The following is a 16,154-nucleotide window of genomic DNA, read 5'->3' as shown; positions in this document are numbered from 1 at the left end:
GTGCATAACCTTGACCTCTTCAATATAACCAAGATTTAATCACTCCATGGGATCTAGTTCTGCTTCTTTTGAGGTCTATTGGAACAAAGTGTTTATATCAGCCAGGAAAGTATCACATGCTTGGGATAGAAAACCCATCTTACTCACAGTCAAGTTTGAGGTTCATTTGGATTTGTCCATTGGTTAAAATGGTTTTTATCAGGATGTGACCATTGAATGTACAACAGATTTTTGGAGCCATAATTGAAAGTTGGGTGGCAGGTGAACACCAGAGTTGAAAAGCAGCCCTAAAAAGGGCCCAGCAACCTTCACACTAGAGGCACTAGTCTTTCTTTATCACCCTCTGCACCCCATTTAAATAAAAAGAAAACACTGAAAAAATCTGAAAACTGAGGGTGCTATCTTTCAGTTTTCTCAATAGCTGCATTAAGCAATTTCTTAATCTAAAGTAAGATAAGCACATTTAAATTTCTGAAGAAAAATCTGGATTTGGAGCAATAAATGAATTTGGTGCAAGTCTGTATTTATGTGAAGAAGCTTTTAGTATTCGACCCTTTAATACACTTGAACTACTGTCACATATTTACTCTTTTATTTATATATGTTTCTTGTTTACATTATAATGATAGTGGCTATTGTTGTTGTTCTTCAGAAATACATTGATTTGCTCAGTATGCAGTCCATGAATAATCAGGGTAAATATAGTTGTACTAAATCCTGGAACAGCTTACAATCTGATGCACTCTATTCTGTTTGGATGACATATGTGTGTGTTTGCATTGTATATCAGGTGACATAGTGAGATTCTTTTTAAAACTAATCCAGCTCTATATACCAGAGAATAAAATCATCAAGTTTTGCTACAAATGTCAATCTATCATTGTTAATAAGTTCAGGGCAGGAAAATTGACTGAGCTATCAAAAATTGAGAGAATGCTCTAACCCAGAAACAGAGAAGTAAATAAAGTAGATTAAGAAAACACAACCAGGAATTCGATTTTTGCTGGAAGGAGGCAGTTGTTAGGAAGAGTCAAGCTCTGCCCAGGGAAGACCTTTACTCACACTTTGAGGATTAGGGCTGACTAAAGGAAGGGAAGAGGTTTGTCAGATCTATGCAAAGATATCTCCCAAGGAAGTCAATGAATATTTTTTTTTTTCAAAATAGGATATTTGACTAGAATTTGTTTTATTACTATCCGGCATTTTTGTTTCGAGGCAGATTTATAGAAGTCTTGAGGCAGAGCCAAGATGGCAGAATAAAAGCAGGGACTCGCCTGAGCTCTCTCCCAAACCATTCCAAATACCTTTAAATAGTGACTCTAACTGAATTCTAGAGTGGCAGATCCCATAAAAAACTGAGTAAAACAATTTTCCAGTTGAAGGCACCTTGGAAGATTGTTGGAAAGCATCAGCTGCACCAAAGTAAGAAAGAAGTACAGAGCAGCTAGCATTTTGCCTAAGAACACCAGCTCCAGCTATCCAGGAATATGAAGCCAGGTGCCTGGGTCTGGGGAGTGGTAGCAGTTTCCAGACCTCTCAGTCCAAAGATTGCCAAGGACAATTTGGAAAGTCAGTGGGAAAAGTCTACCACACTGAGGTGAGATTGCAGCATAGACCAGTGAGAGCATCAGCAACAGAACAGACCCCAGCAGACCAGGAATATGGATCAGGAGCCACTGAAGCAGCAAAACAGCAACAGCATCTAGAGCTCTCAGTCAAAGGACTTAGAGAGTCAGAAGGGAATGACAGGAGTCTCTTTGCTTTTGCTGAGTTAGCACTATGTTGCTTTGCGCATAGTCAGATTTAAGTTGCATTCTGGGGCTACAGTCCCAGAAATAGGAGCAGAAGCACAATAAAACTTATGATCACAGCAGAACAGAGACCTTCCTCACAGTTCAAGGGTAAAAAGGAGTGCTTGTGGACACCCACTAAGAAGAGTGCAGGCCAGGAGAGTAGTGCAAAATTTAGATCACAAGACCCTGGAAGAATTGAAAACTTGCAGATCCTTAGAAGTGTCTCTGAAAAGAGGTACAAAAATCCCCAAATCTTAGAACAATACATCCTCCACCCTGAAAACAGAACCTCATCTTAACAAAGAATTAAAAATCCAGTCATAGACTGAGGAAATTAATATATAACAGAAGAAAAAAATTCTAACCATAGACAGGAGAAAGATCAAAATACACATTCAGAAGAAAACGAAGTCAAAGCTTTTACTTCCAAAGCTTCCATGAAAAGTATGCATTGATCTCAGGCCATGGAAGTACTCAAAAAGAATTTTGGAAATTAAGTAAAATTTGAGAAGAAAAAGGAGTGATGTGGGAAAATCATGAAAATCAAGTCAGCAGTTTGGTGAAGGCAGTACCCAAAATAGTGAAGAAAATAACATATTGAAAATTAGTCTTAAAAAGCAGAATTGGCCAAATGGGAAAAAGAGATACAAAAGCTCACTGAAGAAAATAATTCCTTAAAATGTAGATTGGAGCAAAGAGGAGCTATTGAATTTGTGATAAATAAACAATCAAACAAAACCAAAATAATGAAAAAAGAAAAGAAAATATGAAATATCTCTTTGGGAAAACAAATGGCATGGCAAAAAGATCCAGGGGTCATAATTTAAAAATTATTGAAGTTCCTTAAAACCAGGATTCTAAAAAAAGAGCCAAGATATCATTTTTCAAGAAATTATCCAGGAAAACTACTCTGATATTTTAGAAACAGAGGGTAAAATAGAAATGGAAAGAATACACTGATCACCTTCTGAAAGATATAGCAAAATAAAAAATTCCAGAAATTTCATGGCCAAATTTCAGAGGGCCCAGGTCAAGGACAAAATATTTCAAGCAACCAGAAACAATTCAAATATTGTGAAGTCATGGTCAGAATAATGCAAGGTGTAGCAGTTTCTACATTAAGTAATCATAGGGCTTAGAATATGATAGTCCAGAAAGAAAAAGAGCTTGGCAAATCATAAGGGACTTAATGATGTCAAACTGCTTATATTCCTGCATGGGAAGATGATACTGATAATTCATATGAACCTTCCCATTTATTAGGGCAGTTAGAAGGAGCATATATAGACAAGGCACAGGTGGGAGTTAAATTTGAAGTGATATATATTAAAAAGGTGCAATTAATGGTCAGAGGAATGAACTGGGAGAAAGGGAAAGGGGGGTAGAATTGGGTAAGTTATTTCACATGAAAGAAGGAAGAAAAAATTTTTTCAGTGAAGTGGAAAAGGAGAAAGTTGAGGGGGAGTGAATTCTTACTTTCATTGAAATAGGTTCAAAGAGGCAATAATATGTATACTCAATTGAGTATAGAAATCAATCTTCCCTTAGAGGAAAGTAGGAGGGAAAGGGATGGGAGAAAGAGGGAGAAGGCTACAGAAGGGACTGAAGATTGTGGGAGGGGAAAGTCAGAAGCAAAACAATTTTGAGGAGAGGCAGGGTAAAAGGAGAGAGAGATAATGAGAGTGGGGAGGGAAATACAGTTAGCAATAGTAACATTGGGAAGAAAATATTGAAGCAAGTTTCTCTGATGAAGACCTCATTTTTTTCAACATAGAGAACTGAGTCAAATTTATTTTTAAAAATGAACCATTCCTGAATTGAAAAATGATCCAAAGTTCTGAACAGTTTTCAGATGAGGTTATCAATGCTATCTAATTAAATTGTTTTTTACATATCCTAACACCATTAATTGGAGAAATGTGGGTTGGAACAATTCTGAGGCACTACTTTATACCTATTGGATTTGCTAGTAGGACAGAATGAGAAGGTGACAAATGATGGAGGAGATGAGGGAAAATGTGATTAATGCTCTATTGGAGGAGATATAAAGTAGAACAATTTGGGATTATACCCAAAAGACTATACATTTATACCTTTGCCCTAGCAGTGCCATTACTGATTCATGAAGTCAGCTATAACAGGCATGTATCATCATTGGCATGGTCAAAGTTTTGAAAGTATGAAGTGATACAACGTTTCTGTAGTTGGACTACAGAAGAGATGAAAAACAGGAAGGAAAAAGTATGTACATGTTTAAGGATACTATCCATCAGTTAGGGAATGACTGAATAAATTGTGGTATGCGATTATATTGAAATGCTATTCTGTTATAAGAAATGATGAACAGGATACTCTCAGTAAAAGAAAAAAACATGAACAGATTCTATGGGAAATATACTAGATAAAAAATATCAGCAATGTCGTAGGATGATCAGCTGTTAAAGACTTAACTTTTCTCAACAATGCTGTGACTCAAGACAACTCTAAAGGACTTAGGGGGAAACTACTATCCATCCCAAAGACAGAACTGATGGTGACTGAATACAGTGCATACTCTTTTTACCATACTTTTTTGAGCTATCACCATAGCTTGGTGATTGTATATTCTCTTTTCTTGGAAGGAGACAATTATGTTTTCTCTTACAACATGATTATTGTGGTAATATTTTTCATGACTACAGATTTCTAATTTATTTCAAATAACTTGCTTTCTCAATGAGGCATGTTGGGATAGGAGGAAGGGAGAGAATTCAGAATTCAAAGTTTTAAAAGTCTACATTGAAACTTGTTTTTGCAAGGGGGGGAAATAAAATAATTTAAAAAATACATTCATACTATTTTATTTTTTAGCTTTTTGTAAGGCAATGGGGGCTAAGTGGCTTGCCCAAAGCCACACAGCTAGGTAATTATTAAGTGTCTGAGGCTGGATTTGAACTCAGGTATTCCTGACTCCAGGGTCGGTGCTCTATCCACTACACAACCTAGCCACTTCTATTCATAGTATTTTTACTTTTTTCTTTCATTATTATTTTCTTTCATTATTATTTTGTTTCATTGCCTGTTTATGAACTTTGAAAACTTGTGTTCTCTTTTTAGCTATTGCATTTTATACCTCAGTATCTAATCAACTTTTTAAATGTTTAACTATGGCATTATTACATTATTTTAAGCAAATTGCTTTATATAACAATCTTTATATAACAATAATTCATAAGGTACCTTCTATCTTTATTTTTTTTCTTTCCTCTCTGAAAGTTAATTAAAGTGCCACTGAGTATACCTCTACACCAAAATACTTATAAGGAGTCCTGGCTGTATGAATATATGCTCAAGAAATTTCTGATGAATACTATTACAATTAATTCTTAATAATGTATGTCTATATAGATGCAACTAAAATCATGTTGTACATATAATTAATTCAAGATGGATAATAAAATTAACTTTTACCACTGCTCTATGCACCAAAGTCAAATGATTTGAAAGGCCATCATTTTATAGTCATTATCAAAAGGATTGAGATAGAGATTTCACATTCAAATAATTTCATATTTACAAGTATTCATTAAGTAGCATTGAAAATGTCTCTGCGTTTTTATGCTGAACAAAAAGGATACTGAGTTTTTAATCAAAACTTATGTAAATTGCCACTTGAGAATTTAGAAGAATAAAATGTGTACTTAAAGTACTTGAATCATTTCTTTTCTGTACTCTTTAATAGGTTGGAGTCCATTGCATTTTCTTTTCCGTTTTTCTTTTTGTTCTTTTTTTCCCTCCAAGTTAAGGGGGTTAAGTGACTTGCCCAAGGTCTCACAGCTACTAATTAGTAAGTGCCTGAGGTTAGATTTGAACTCAGGTTCTCCTGACACCACGCCCAGTGCTCTATCCACTGTGCCACCTAGCTGCCAGAGTCCACTGCATTTTTGTTTAGGTTTTTGCAAGGCAAAGGGGGTTAAGTGGCTTGCCCAAGCTCACACAGCTGGGTAATTATTAAGTGTCTGAGGTCAGATTTGAACTCAAGTACTCCTGACTCCAGGGCCAGTGTTCTATCGACTGCACCAACTAGCCACCCCTTCCACTGCATTTTAACATATTTGAAATAAATTTTTTTAATCAGTATGAAAACTTTGATTATTCTACTGATGATAAATGCCTGTTATTGCTTACTTCATGAATCAGTGATTCTTCATTGAATGTTTTTCATTAATTGAAAATCAAGCACATGTAAGGTACCATATTAAACTGTAGTATACAAATTTATATCATCAGCCTAAAAAGTTCCATAAGTAGATTTCCCAGATATAACCAGGACATTTTAAGAACCAGAAATATAGTCCTTCCCCTAGTCCCTCTAAATCTTAGGGTGATTCCTTTTGTAAAGTTTTGTTTTTTTCACCCTTTGATTGTCACTGGACACCTGATCTCTATTCATGTTGTATAACACTACCACTGATTAATGGTGATTCCTTCACTTTCAAAATTTCCCTTCTGTCCTTCAGTTGGGGACTTATTCAAAACTTTCCAAACATTAACCATTTTTTTTCTCAGTGATTTTCTAGAGACTCAACCCTGGACCAGTGTATGTTGCAGATAAAAGTTGAAAAATGAATCTACTCGTAAAAAAAAAAAGATGCACAAGGATGCCCTGCCTCCCAAGTAGAAAGGATCCTACTAAATCCTCCAGAACAATCTCTCTAATTAATGGAGTACTTAATGGACTTGGCAGATGGATATATGTATCTCATCTAAAGAAGATTCCACCCCTATGTAGTGGTCTATAGTGGTATATAGTGGCATATAGTCTATAGTGGTAATTCCAAAAGCTGAAGTTCTTAAATTTTTGTTCACTAGATAAATTTTCTTTTTTCCCCCTAGAAATATAAACCAGTTTGATTATAATAAAACTGAATAAGGTAATTAATTTAAGTAGAATTTCCATTTTTTTTGTTTTGCTTTGGTTTTTGCAAGAAAGTGGGATTGAATGATTTGCCCAAGTGACAGCTGGCACGTATCCAGTATCTGAGACCAAAGGTCAGTGCTCTATCCAATGTATCATGTAGCTGTTCCATAGAATTACCATTCATAGCATAGTGGCATGATCTACTCATTAGCAATTTATGTGTATTTTTTTCCATTCATTTTAATTGATCTTTTCAGATCTTCTAAATAATCACTTTTAAAAAAAATATTCCTCTTGCTTGTATTTATTGTCTCATTTTCTCTTTCTTATCTTATACCTAGTACATTATAAATTATTTCAAATATTAATATTGATAATTACCAGTTTTGAGTTATCTCTGTCTGATCTTGTTGGAAAGGACTCTAACTTTTCTCCATTACATATGTTTATTCTTGTTTCTAAATAAGTATGATTCACTATGCCTAGAAAAATATCATTTATTCCTATGATTACTTCTGTTTTTAATAAGAATTGGTTTTGAATTTTTTCAAGTTTTAAAACATTCATTGATATATTTTATGTTTTTATTACTTATGTAACCTATTTGTTTATATAATCTACAATATCTGCCTATTATATTGAACCAGTCATACATTCCTGATATAAGTAAAATTTAGCTGCAATGTATCATGTTAGTATAAGACATATGGTAACATTTTACTTGAAAATGTATATGTTTATAATGGCTCTTGATCTATAGATAACATTCTCTGTTTTGTCCCTTTAGAGTATAGACATCAAAATAACATTGCTATCATAAAATTAAATAAAAAATATTCTTTATTTTTCTATTTTTGAAAATAAATTATGCAGCAATTAATTCTTTCTTGAATGTATTATAGTATTCTATTATAGTATTTTTTCATTTTGGATGTGCTTAATATTTCTTTCTGTTGATGTGTACCTAATCTATTTCTTTTAATTGATCTCATTGCTTTATATTTTAAAAATTATTTATCTATTTCCTCCTCTAAGCTTTCAATTTAATTGGCAAATAACTAGGCAAAATATGTTCTGATTATTTGATTTATTCAATTTGTAAAATTTACTTTTTCATCTTGGTGTGAACAATTTAGATTATCCTTTTTAAAAATCAGATTGACTGTCATCTACTTTGTTAGATTTATTCATTTTAAGGGAGGTTTTACTTTCATTTTATTTCTCTCTGATTTTTGAAATTCCTTTTTTACTTAGTTGATTTTTAAACATGTTACTCTAATTTTTAATTGTATGCTTACTTCATTGATTTTTTTTAAAAGAAATTTGTTTGTAAAAGAACTTGTGATACAGATTTTACCCCAAGGTTCACTTAGACTAAGTCCAGAAAGTTTTGGTATATTGTCTCATTATTTCTGTTTTCTTCGAAGAAATTTTCTATTGTTTCTTTAAAGTGTTCTATGACCCATCAGTTCTCTAGGGGTAAGTTATTTTGTCCCCAATTAATTTTTAATTCTTTCTTCAAAGAGTTTTTTATAGAATGTAATTTTATTGCTTTTTGATGAGTAAACATATTATTTTTCAGTTTTTGTAAAATTCACGTGTCCAACCAAATATATGGTCAGTTTTAGCAATTATCAAGAAAAGATCATCTCTAATTTTTTCTAAAGTTCTATTTAGGACTATGATTTCATTCCTATTTATATTTTGACTCTATTTCTCTATATCTAAAAGAGAAAGAAAGTTTCATAATTGTTAGAGTTTTGCTCTAATGTTGTCCATTTTTCCCTATGATATTTTTTTCTTTTTCTCCCTGGAAGCCTTTCCTTAAAGTATCTAGATACTATGCTATTTGATGTATACATACATATATATGTGTGCATATGTATATGTGCACACATATATATATGCATACACACAAATATATAGATACTTATTTCTGTTTAGAGTATAAATAGAATTTAGTCTGGACAACTTTTGCCTGGGGGAAGAACCCCAGTCCCTGATCCTCTCCATTAGAATTTAGGGCAACTCATCTCATGAAACGCTAGCTCTGGCTAGAAAACTAGTCAGAAAGGTCTGCATGGAAATAGTTTTTCCCACTCAGGTACCGTAAGACTGCTGAGTCTCATGATCAAATTACTTTCTCATAGGAAGAGCTAAAGATTTTTAGCCCACCTCCTCATTAAACGTCCATCAATTTGGTTTGAGTTGCATTTGTCTCTTTCAGAAGAGATCTAAGATGATTCAGAGAATCATTGATCATGAATTTATTTAACTATTAGCTAGCCTAATTGATACATTGATAAATATCCAGATACTATCCCTTTTGGGTTTTCATTGCTGATAGCAGGAATCATAGGCCAGAATCTGCCCTTTGTGAATGTACTGCCCACATCACTGAGTTAGAAATCCTCTGGACTATTCATATTGAACCATGAAAATAGTCTTCAGGGAGAACCACTGTCTCAAACAGAAGATTATATATCCCTTGTGCTTAGAATTCTTTCAAAATCTTTTCTTTTCCAGGGAATTCCCAATAGCTTCTCCACTGCCTCTGGATTAAGAAGCCCTGATAATATATATACAGATGAATGATGAGATCAAAAACCTGTTTCATTGAATACCCCTAATGGTTGAGCACTACATCTGATGCTATTAGGACATCCTCTGGTGTCTTTTGGTGGCAGTCAGAGTTGATTACGTAGGAGATTTATTAGTAATACTTAAATCCATGTCCCTAAGGACCATTTTGTTTGTGCATTCATATTATTCTCATGAGCCTATACAGATTAATCAGAAAAAAAAGCAACAAATGTTGTTGGAAGTCTTTCATCTTAAATTTACAGGGGAAACCAGTTTCTCTACCCAAACAGAGCAGACTTTTTAATCTGAAATACAAAATTCTGAAATTATAATTTTTTTGTGCCTGACCTATCGTCCTTTGAGGTACAAAGAATGCAAAGAAATTCAGTCATACTAAGAACCTTTAGAACTACTCTACTTGATGAAGTCCACAGGCTGTCAGAAAAGTAAGTATGAAAATGGCTTTTCATGTCACAAATCTTCATTTTTGGATTAATCAAAAGTGCAAAGTGTGGGACTCTGCAAAAATTACAAGATCTAGACAAATATTATGAGTGTTTTAGGGAAAGATGGAACAATAATTTATAAGATGACACTTTTTTACTGAATAGCAGGACCTTTGAATTTTAGCCTCTAATCAAGAGTGAGTCAGCTTTAGGGATAATGGACTAAATGCTTCTATTAAAAAGAAGCAATACATAGGTATAAAGTTCAATATAAAATAAAACCAAAATAATTTCTGGGTAAAAAGGCACTAGCAACTAAGGTATCAAGAGAAACTTACTATACAAGAGGACACTCTATTTTGAATTTTGAAGAAAGCTAGAAATGCCATAGGGTGGAGGAGAAGATGGAGGAAATTGCAGGTTTGGGAATTAATCTACTGAAAGTCAAAAAAGTCATGTGTAGGCAAAACCAAGCAGATCAGGTGTTCCTGAATGGAGAGAATATGAAGGAGAATAACAAACAACAAGCCTGGAAAGGCAGGCTGAGGCAAATTGGAAGGGTTTTAAAAGTAAAATATAGGGGCCAATATTTTATCCTAAAGCCACAAGAAAACCACTGTAGCTTCTTAAGGAGGAAATTATTATGGTTCAATATTTGCTTAATGAATATTAATTTGATAGCTTCACAGAAAAGGGCCTGGAAATTTGAGGCACATAGACTAAATGAGGTCAAATAGGCGATTGTAATATTTATCACAGATGGGAACCCAAGTTGATATAAAAAGTCTGTGGGCAAAATAAAGGGGATAAATATGCCATATAATTGTGGTAAAATAAATAAAACCTTAGCAAATCTTATTTAGCTTGAGAGGAAGATTGGATTGTGAAGAGTTGATTTTTGAATCAAAGACTGGAACTTCCTCAGGCAACATCCACACAAACTCAAACAATTAAAAGTCAATAAAGAAATGTCAAACAAAGGGCTAATTTGAGCACATTTGTTTACAAAAGAGTTCATGTTTATGATACATGTATATGTTATGTGATCAGATCATTGCAAGCCCAAACAAAATGATCAATGCAAACTTTTAAAATAATTATAGAAAGGGAGACATATCATTTCCGGCTTGCAAAAATAGAAATACTATTTAATATCCAGAAACAAGTTTTCATATGACCAGAATTGTACACTTAAGTTCTACTGAAAATAAAGATCAGAAGAACAAATTGATAATAATAGAAACAAGAAGACTGGAAATGTGTGAAAGCATATATTTATATTATATTTATTATATATGTATATTTATATATTATATATATATATATATATTAGTCCTCTTGCAAGAAAAATAAAATGAAAAATTATACTCCAACCTATACTCAGAGTTCATCATTTCTTTCATCAAAGCATTTTTCATCATAAGTCCTTTGGAATTTCCTTTGATCATGATATTGATCAGAGTAGCTAAATCTGTCACAGCTCATAAACATATTAGTGTTATTGTATAACAGTATCTTATTGGCTCTACTCACTTCATTTTGCATCAGTTCATATAAGTTTTCCCAGGTTTTTCTGAAACTATTCTATTCATTGTTTCTTATAGCACAACAGTATTTCATCACAATCATATGCCCAAACTTGTTCAGTTTTCTGTCTTACTTTTAATCTTGTCTGTTTTATTTGTTCAAAATCTTTTTAAGTTCATGTTTTAATTAATGTTTCATATGACTTCCTAGGATTATCTTTATCTATATTTTGGTTATAAATTCTTCCCTTAACTATAGATCAGACAGATAAAATTTTCCATGCTTTCATTATTTGCTCATAATATCATCATTTATGTCTACATCATGTACCCATTTGACCTTATCTTGGTAAATAGTGTAAGATGTTGGTCTAGGTTTGCCAAAAGGCTTTCCAGTCTTCCCAGAAGTTTTTGTCAAAGAGATCTTGTCCAAAATTTTGGAAATTTGGTTTATCAAATATTAAATTGTCATAGTCACCTATTATTGGATATTATGTACATAATCTATTCCATTGATCTACCACTCTGTTTGCCAGTTCTAGATTGTTTTGGTAATTATCACTTTGTAATATACTGTGAAATATGGTACTGCTAGGTTGACCTCCACATTTTTTCCCAATTAGTCCCCTTGATATTATTGCAAATCTATTCTTCCAGGTGATTTTTGTTATTTTTCTAATTCTATAAAATAATGCTTTTATTTGATATATATGACTGATTAAGAAATTAATTGAAGTAAAATTGTCTCTCTAATTATATTGACTTGACTTAACCTTGGGTAATTGATATATCTCTACTTGGAGCTTAATTATTTATGTTAAGAGTGCTTTGTAAATATGTTAATATAGTTTCTGTGTTTGTTTTGGCAGGTAGGCTTCTAAATTTTTTGTATTGTCTGCATTTATTTTAAATAGAATTTTTCTTACTATCTTTTACTATTGAATTTCGTTAGGAAATCCTATTTTATGTGAGTTTATTTTATAACTTACAACTTTTCCAAAGTTGTTCATTGTTTCAACTAATTTTAGGAAAATTTCTAGTTTAATTCTATTTACAGAAAATACTCTGATGATTTTAGCTGGACAGTACTTATTATTTTAAGGAGAACTCTAATTATTCCTAAGTCTTCAAATGTTTTTAAAAGGAAGGAGTATTGCATTTTGTAAAAAACTTTTTATGCATCTACTTAGAAAACTGTATGATTTTTGTTATTTTTTGTTATTGATCTGGACAATTACACTTCGTAGTATTTCTAATATTGAAACAACCCTGCATCCCTGGCATAGTCTTTCCTGGTCATAGTAAACAATCTCATGTACTTTTTTTTCAGAAAAGGACAAGAATGTCAAAACCTTTATTTATTGATTGATATTTGATCTTATTTTTCCAATTATATTCCAACAAAGTTTTTTAACACTCATTCACTTGCAAGCCCAAACAAAATGATCAATGCAAACTTTTAAAATAATTATAGAAAGGGAGACATATCATTTCCGGCTTGCAAAAATAGAAATACTATTTAATATCCAGAAACAAGTTACACATGTTACACAATTTTCTTCCCCCACCTTCCTACCTCCCCTTATGGCAACTAGTCTAGTGAACATTGTACATGTACATTTGCTTTTAACATGTTTACATTTTAGCCTATATGTGTGTGTATATATATATATATATATATATATATATATATATATATATATATATATATATGGAATTAGAATGAAGGGAAAAGAAAGAAAATCATGGGATAGAAAGTAAAACATAAGAGTAATTTTTTAAAAAGTGAACATAATACTCATTTAGATTTTGTATTTTGGGGGGGTTTGTTTTGGTTTTCTTTTTTTGGTGTGGTTGTGGATAGCAATGCCAATAACAGGTCTTCAAGGCTTGTCCTAGCTCTCTGAACTGCTAAGAGGAGTTCATCCATCATAGTTTATCAACTCACAATTTTGATATTTATGTGTCAATGTTCTCTTGATTCTGCTTTCTTCCCTCCACATCAGTTCATGTAAATCTTTCCTTGTTTCTCTACAGTCCAACCATTCATGGTTTCTCATAGAACAATAACATTCATATACCAGAGTTTGCCAGTCATTCCCCATTTAATGGACATCACCTCAATTTTCAATTCTTTGTCACAACAAAAAGAAATGCCACAAATATTTTGGAATATGTGGAAATTTTACCATTTTTTATAAATTTTTCCTGGATATATACCAATTATTGGTATTGCTAGATCAAAGTGTATGATCAGTTTTATTGCCATTTGGGCATAGGTTCATATTGCACTCCAGAATCTTTGGATTAGTTCACAACTCCAAATCTTTCTGATATATTACTATAACTGAGACATTCCATTTTTTGATTTTTTTGCATTACAATTTTTGTGAATGAATTAATTAGGGAAATTGATTTATAGCTTTATTTCTGTTTTTGCTTTTCACAACTTACGAATTAATTCTATATTTGTGTAAAAGAATGAATTTGGTAGAACTCCATTGTCTATTTTTCTACATAGTTTTTATTTTATTTTTCTTTAAATATTTCTTAAAATACACTTGTAAATACACCAATCTTGGGCATTTTTTTCTTTATTCAATTTCTTTTTTCTGAGAAAGGGTTATTTATATATTTAAGTCAGTGCAGGATTTAGAGGGAAAATTAATGACAAGATTTTGAAGAGGATTGAGAGGCAAATGATATGTGTATATACATATATATACATATACATATATGTATATATATATGCATACATATGGAATAAATGGATGTAGATGGGGAGTCTAGACAAGAGTGGGACCAAATGCTGTGAAACAGACCCACTACTTATTATATCTAATTTATAGGTGAGAGATACTCAAGCCAACACTCAAATAATGTTTTTTAACAAGAACAATTTGGTCCAGTGAAACTTGCTTGGCTTTCCCCTCTGATTCCTAGGCTAATATATTTTGTTACCCTGATCCTCAGAACTAACCTCTCTCTCTTCTTTTACACACAGATGGATCAGAGGTCAGATATAAGAAATCATACAGAAATAAAATTATTTATCCTTCAAGGACTAACAGATGATCCACAGCTAAAGATTCTTATTTTTGTATTTCTCTTTTTCACATATGTTTCAAGTATAATTGGAAACCTCATCATCATCACCCTCACATTGATGGATTCACAACTTAAGACACCCATGTATTTTTTCCTCCGAAACTTTTCCTTTTTAGAAGTGGCATTCACCTCTGCCTATGTTCCCAGATATCTCTATAGCTTGTCAACTGGGGATAATACCATTACTTATAATGCTTGCCTTGCCCAAATATTTTTTGTCATTCTTCTTGGGTCAACAGAATTCTTTCTTCTGGCTACCATGTCCTATGATCGCTATGTAGCCATCTGCAAACCTCTGCACTACGCAACCATCATGAACAGCAAAGTTAGTAACCAGCTCCTGGTGAGTGCTTGGATGGCTGGGTTGATGATCATCCTCCCACCTCTTAGTCTGGGCCTCCAGCTAGAATTCTGTGACTCCAATGTTGTTGATCATTTTGGCTGTGATGCATTTCCCATGTTAAAGATTGCATGCTCAGATACACAATTCATAGAGAAGATGGTTTTGATCTTTGCTGTGTTGACACTCATTATCACTTTATTCTTAGTATTTTTATCCTATGCACACATTATCAGGACAGTTCTCAGATTTCCTTCAGTTGAGCAAAGGAAAAAGGCCTTTTCCACTTGCTCCTCCCACATGATTGTTGTCTCCATCACCTATGGCAGCTGCATCTTCATCTATATCAAACCATCTGCAAAAGAAGGAGTAGCTTTGAATAAAGTGGTGTCAGTGCTCACAACTTCAGTTGCCCCTGTTATGAACCCCTTAATTTATGCCTTAAGAAACAAGCAAGTGATACAAGCTTTTAAGAACTCAGTGAGAAAGATTTTCTTTCTCTCAAAGCAATAATAACTAATAAAAAACTGGTCAAATGATAAGAGAAAATTGAATTAACTTTAACTATCTGTTCTGTATTCCATTATCCATCTTGATTTCCCTTTCTAATTCATCCTTTTCTTACAGACTATTCACTGAAAACGTCTCACATTTCTTTTCTTTTTCATTAAAGAGTAATCAAAAACCCAAATGATAAAAATTTCTCCTTCCCTTCTTCCCCATCCTTTGATTGTGAAATTCTATTATGACATAGATCCTCATTAACTACCTCCTTCTGCAAAGCCACCCCCAAAAGCATGAAAATTAATTATTTTACCCTCCTAAGATTCTATATAAGGAATATATGAGACAATCAAGGGAAAATCAATTCAATTGGTTTAAAGGGACCTTAGAAGTCATCTAGTCCAATAAGTTATCCCCAGACCTATTGTCTATATTTCTTACCTCTTTATTCTTTTTGCTCTTTATTCATAGGACCTGATCATATCTGCCCAATTTCCTGTCTAGGAATGATGTCAACATGATTTTCTAAAATGATCATTGATCTCTAAAACAATAGAACTAGTCTGTCTCTCTTCAGATCTTTCATAACACTGCAATTGTACTTCTTCTATGAATTTAAGTATTTATTTTGTTCTAGTTTGTATTAAAATTATTTATATACCTGCTTTTTTCCCCCAAGTCATTTGGAAGCTACTGAGAGTTAGAAACTAGATATTTTGCCTCTTCAGCATAATGCTTTGTACATAATAATGCTTTCTACATGTGATATATTTTGTTGAATTTCATTGGTTAGTGGGTAAAAAGACATAGCTTGAGGAATTTCAGCAACAGGTAGGAACCTCAAGACCTCCAGAGCCTGAGAGAGGTTTAATGAAAACAGAAACTTGAAAATACTAACTCTGGGAAAACAAATCAATGAGTTATACTCAGCCAAAGAAATTCAATAATCACTGC

At 32.8% G+C, this 16,154-nt stretch overlaps 1 protein-coding gene across 2 annotated transcripts; it reads left to right on the top strand.

The window, feature by feature from the left end:
• The first annotated feature begins 11,387 nt into the window (after positions 1-11,387).
• LOC141511569 (olfactory receptor 6C2-like) lies at positions 11,388-15,209 on the top strand. 2 transcript variants are annotated; one of them, XM_074220706.1, is made up of 2 exons: positions 11,388-11,405; positions 14,253-15,209. In XM_074220706.1, the coding sequence occupies exon 2, from the start codon at positions 14,253-14,255 to the stop codon at positions 15,207-15,209; it is 957 nt and encodes a 318-aa protein (XP_074076807.1). In that variant the 5' UTR covers positions 11,388-11,405. The 2 variants fall into 2 exon arrangements, with proteins under 2 accessions (XP_074076807.1, XP_074076806.1); XM_074220705.1 differs by lacking the exon at positions 11,388-11,405.
• The last annotated feature ends 945 nt before the right edge of the window (positions 15,210-16,154 follow it).

Source organism: Macrotis lagotis, chromosome 2 (genome assembly GCF_037893015.1).
Source record: "Macrotis lagotis isolate mMagLag1 chromosome 2, bilby.v1.9.chrom.fasta, whole genome shotgun sequence".
Classification (NCBI taxonomy): Eukaryota; Metazoa; Chordata; class Mammalia; order Peramelemorphia; family Peramelidae; genus Macrotis; species Macrotis lagotis.
This window is presented reverse-complemented; position numbering and strand designations above follow the sequence as displayed.